The following is a 4993-nucleotide window of genomic DNA, read 5'->3' on the forward strand; positions in this document are numbered from 1 at the left end:
ACAAATTCGGGGTAAATAGCCACTCCGAATGTCTAAAACGATTTAATATTAATTGCAGTTACAGGGCGTTTCCCTAAGAAACATCAACCATTTAAAATCCGATTGATTTTGTTTATTCATAACAAAATAGGAAATTGTGACGTTTCTGAATGTTGACCATTTTGGAAAACTCATAATATCACAATAGCGCAGTGGTGCAGTGGTTACGTACCGCAGCTACAACGCTGGGGATCCACGTTCGATTCCCACTCATATTTTTTTTCCCAATTTTTTTTTTTTCAAGGTAAAATTTCAGTCTCATTTTTAATCTACATCGATTAATTATTCATTGATAGTGACCCTCGTGGGCTTGGAGACTCTCTTCATGGCCCTCATTACCCTTGTGACTTACGTGAAATCTTCTTACCCCGTGGCCCTCGTTGCCCTTGTGACCCTCGATTCCCTCTTTGCCCTCATGGGCCTCGAGAATTTCCACATTCTCCTCGTGGCCCTCATTACCCTGGTGACCCACATAAAATCTTAATTTCCCCTCGTTGCTCTTATCACCCTCGGGACCCTCGTCGCCCTCGTGGGCCCCGAGAGTTTCGACATTCTCCTCGTGACCCCCATTACCCTTCGTAACCCACATGAAATCTGACCTTCCCCTCGCTGCCCTCGTGGTCCTTGTTGTCCTCGTTGCCCTTATCACCCTTGTGCGCCTCGAGAATTTCAACATTCTCCTCGTGGCCCTAATTACCCTTCGTGACCCTCATGAACCTTGACTTTCTCTTCGTGACCCTCGTGGGCCTCGAGAAATTTGACATTCTCCTCATGGCCATCATTGCCCTTGTGACTTGCATGAAATGACACGCTAATAAAGTAACGAGCCATGCCCAAATCAAATATTCAAACGTCGCGCCGGGCCGACTGCGCCCTAAAGGCTGCGCACTATTACCCGAGAGGAGTGGGGAGCGTGTGGGAATTCCCATCTGGCATCACTGACCTGACCTCGTGCTTTTCTAGAAAAAACTGTTCATCGCGTTCACCAAGCTATTCACCCAAGCGTCAATCAATACTATCAACAAGACGTTCACCATTACGATCCAATCCGAAGAATCCACAGTTAAATACAGCCCAAAAGGTATTGTAGTCATATCAATATGTTCTCAGCAACATTCATATATTTCCCCTATGCAAGATCAAGAGTATCATATTTATTGTTTCCAGACTCCACCAGTTGAGCTGGAGGTACCCATTACTTCTAACGTTGCAGCCTTTCCAGATGGTACGTCTGGTGCTGCGCCCACCAAGGTTCCATCACCATCATTAATGTCCACTCCTCGTCGTAAAAAAAGACGTGAAGGTGTTATAAGCAACTTTGTTGACACCATTTCACCAAAAGAACAGGCAGAAATTGACGTACTCATTGCAAAACTGGTGTATACCTCAGGGTTGGATTTTTCAATTGTGGAATCTCCATATTTTGAGGCCCTCGTGAAGAAGCTCAGGCCTGCTTGCCAACTCATTACCACGGGAGATTTGGAAACAAAATTGCTCTTGAAAGTTTATGAAGACGTGGAGACTCACCAACAGAGAAATCTGAACACAGGGGACTGTGTATTGATGATTGCCAGGTGGAGAAAGGTGGTAGAGACGCTGGGCACACTGACGGCGATTGGAGTAGTTAAAACTCACGAGGGAGACAGCATGGTGTACCTAGGTTCACGTGAACCTAGTGAGGGTCAATCTGGATTCACTGAGGAAACAGAGATTATCATGGATGCTATTCAAGTCGCTAAGGATAAGTATGATATGAATATTTACGCTGTAGTGATGGAGAACAAATCTATGGAGCGGGCGGTTGAGAAAGAGACATGTAACACAATGTGGTATTTCATTGATACCACCTCATCAGTCAACTTGGTAGGTGGGAAATTAAAGAATGACAGCCTCACTGAAAAATTTTCAAGTATTTTGGAAGAGTTTCCAGCTGAAGTTGTGGAAACAAAAATCAAGGATGCTGGTGGTACTTCCCTGCAATACGAGGCAACTGATGACTGGAGAGATGTCGCCAAAATGTACTCCAATTACCTTGAGAATCTGCACTTGCTGAAAAAGATAGCAGCAGATGGTACACTCGACCTCGGTGATAAGATTATCAAGTTATTTGATTCTGGCTTCGAACATAAATTGAAAGAATTTATTCAGATTTCCCATGCCCTCCAGGAGATTTTGAAGCAATGTGAAGACTCGAAGAAAACGTTGGGCGATGTTGTTGAAGGTTGGCTGAAATTCGAAATCTTATGTGCCGAAAGCTGCTTTAACTTGGGGGATTTGAGTTACATTTTGACTCCAGAAGCATTGGCATCCAATTTCTTGCATCCGAAGTATCAAGGCAGACTTTTTACTTCCAATACTGATGATAAAGAAAAACTCCAGAGGATGACTGAATTCGTAGTAGAATGGCTCACTGGAGATGGGTTAACAGAATTTTCTGCTTACAGAAATAAGTCAGGAATATTCCGTAGTCTGTTTCAAAAGAGCCCCCTTCCCGGTTGGAAGTCATTCTGAAATGCTGCAGCCATCTCTTACCCAGAGTTGAGTTCTCTAGCCCGCAAGTTGCTTCACATCCCAGTAAAAATGACGAAGCTGGACTTCGTGGACATTCCCACTGATCAACTGACTCCCACTCGTGTTCAGAAGCTCGTCGATCTTCATCATTACCTGAGACTCCAAAAGATCGATGAGGAAGAATAGTAATTCTAAGAAGATGTATCGCCTCGTATTCTCTGCTCATTTCCTAGGTTGCTTAAAAGTTGGACTGTTGGATCCAAAGTATTTCTATCAGACTATTCCGATTTATTTCTGGAAGTTTTGCCTCGACTGAAATTCTAGAGTGAGAGTAGTTCAGTATGGAGACAATGTGTTAAAAGCGTGTTTTTTTCTCTAAAAAAATTATGATCAGCTTATTTAAAATGTGTTTTGCTTTATCAATCTAATATGTCGTTATTGATTAGGTTAATCCTTGTGATGATCTCCAATGATTAGTATTATCATATCTGTAGACTCTATGATGTAGAGTGATCGTTAATATGTGATTTTCAACCTAAGATGAAACTAATAATGAAGTATGATTACTAGTACGTTTCGTTACCTGAGTAAATTTCATTACGATTCAATGCAAATAAATAAATAAATATATGGAGTTCTGTAAATTACGAATTTTTATTTCCAGACTTTCCCTTCAATATTCAACTTTGCTCACTACACTTTATTAAACCACATAGATAGTGAAATCATCGATTGTAAGTATGAGTCATTATTACATATATTTGGTCATGAATTATATTTGTAGAAAATAATCCTTAATCATTCCTCATCCCAATAATAATTACCGATGGCATCCTGCATTTTAAATGCATAATAAATCCCGACGAGTTTCATGGAACGTTCTACACTAAGCCGATTCCGTAAATCGGAGTGGATAAAAGCCCAGTGAGAAAACAATCTCTCGATTTGTGCAGATGAACTGGGAATGTTGGACAATTTGATAGCCAATTGTGCTAAGGCAGGATAGTAGGGCTTAATAAAACACCAAAATGTTTTCGCACATTCAACATTCTTGTTGAAGATTGCTTCAAAAGGCTTCTCCTTATTCTGAAATTTCTTGACTGCTTCCAATTCTTCTGGATTTTCTACACCTAATTCGGTATTCCGAAATTCTATCACTTTAGCATTGAATACTTCCAAATGTGCAAATTTTTGGCCTTGATATTTGGGATGCAAAAAATTAGCCACCAATGCAATTGGCTGCAAGACTTTGTCAAGACGTGCATCCAGTGTCGCATCAACTTTTGCATCGTCCACTGGGACATTCAATGACAGCCAATATTCAGCAGCATCTGCAATTTTGCAATCAGATGCTTGACATTTATTGACAAGCTCACATACGAGGTCGAAGAGAACGATGTAATCCTGGAGTTTATCTGCCAATGTACTGTCATTCAGCAATTCAGCATTGATGTTCTTTAGAATGACAATTTGTTCATCAACTAACTGACGCATGAGGTCAAGATTCCTCAAGCAACAACGGAACGTGTCTCTATATGAGCACCACCGAGTCTCACAGGCTAACATGATCCTACTACCTTTCCGTTTTTTCAATTCTCTTTCTGCACGAGGCGTTTTGAACTCTCGTAACAATTTGTTGATTGACTCAGCAAACTTCGAATCGACGAGGGACTTCAAGAACAAATTTCCACTGTGCGAACTGCAGGTACTGTGCCAAACCTCCACCAGGCGACCCATCCGCATCATCGCCGACGCGTTATCAGAAACAACAGCATGGATGAGCACATTGAACTTCTCCTTGGCCATTGCAACAGCTTCATCAATGACTCTGGCTAATTCATCACCGGTTTCCCTCAGTTCACTGAAATCCCAAGAATATAAGAAAATACTATTTCCATCGTGAGTTTGGATAGTACAGACTACGTTCTTGGTATTCGCTGATGAATTCTTCCACCCATCTATCAATAAGACCCCCTCCATCGGCTCCGGGTATCTCATTTTCTCAATAACTCTAACATGAATCGTATCCAGTAATTTGGTTGCCAATTTTTTCCTTGATGGACATTTGTATGAGGGATTCAAAATCTTGACAAATCGTCTGAATAGATCAGATTCAACAACATTGAACGACACGTTGCAACCGAAGAAAAATTCAGCTAAAGCCACATCAATTGCATCACTATTACTGGGTTTGCTTGATGTGCCAGACCCCATCCTTTGACGTTTTGCTCCGGTATCATGATTTCCGGGAAGAAATGCCTGGAATTTAAATTGTTTTGTTGATTATATTTTCGCTAATGTCTGAATAGCAATTAAATTAAATAAGTCACATTATCCTACTCACCTCTGAAGTAGCGTTCTTTGAATTCATCGTACAATACTCACTCGACGTAGAAATTATTTTTCACATCGAATAAAGGAGAAAATAATAGAATTTTTTTGT

General features: G+C 41.0%; 1 protein-coding gene across 1 annotated transcript; it reads right to left on the bottom strand.

Moving 5' to 3' along the window:
- Positions 1 to 3348: 3348 nt before the first annotated feature.
- LOC107042145 lies at positions 3349 to 4764 on the bottom strand. The gene has a single exon (XM_015263048.1). The coding sequence runs from the start codon at positions 4762 to 4764 to the stop codon at positions 3349 to 3351; it is 1416 nt and encodes a 471-aa protein (XP_015118534.1).
- Between the last annotated feature and the right edge of the window lie 229 nt (positions 4765 to 4993).

The sequence above is a fragment of the Diachasma alloeum genome, unplaced genomic scaffold, assembly GCF_001412515.2.
Source record: "Diachasma alloeum isolate Michigan unplaced genomic scaffold, Dall2.0 Dall_scaffold_00424, whole genome shotgun sequence".
NCBI classification, from domain to species: domain Eukaryota; kingdom Metazoa; phylum Arthropoda; class Insecta; order Hymenoptera; family Braconidae; genus Diachasma; species Diachasma alloeum.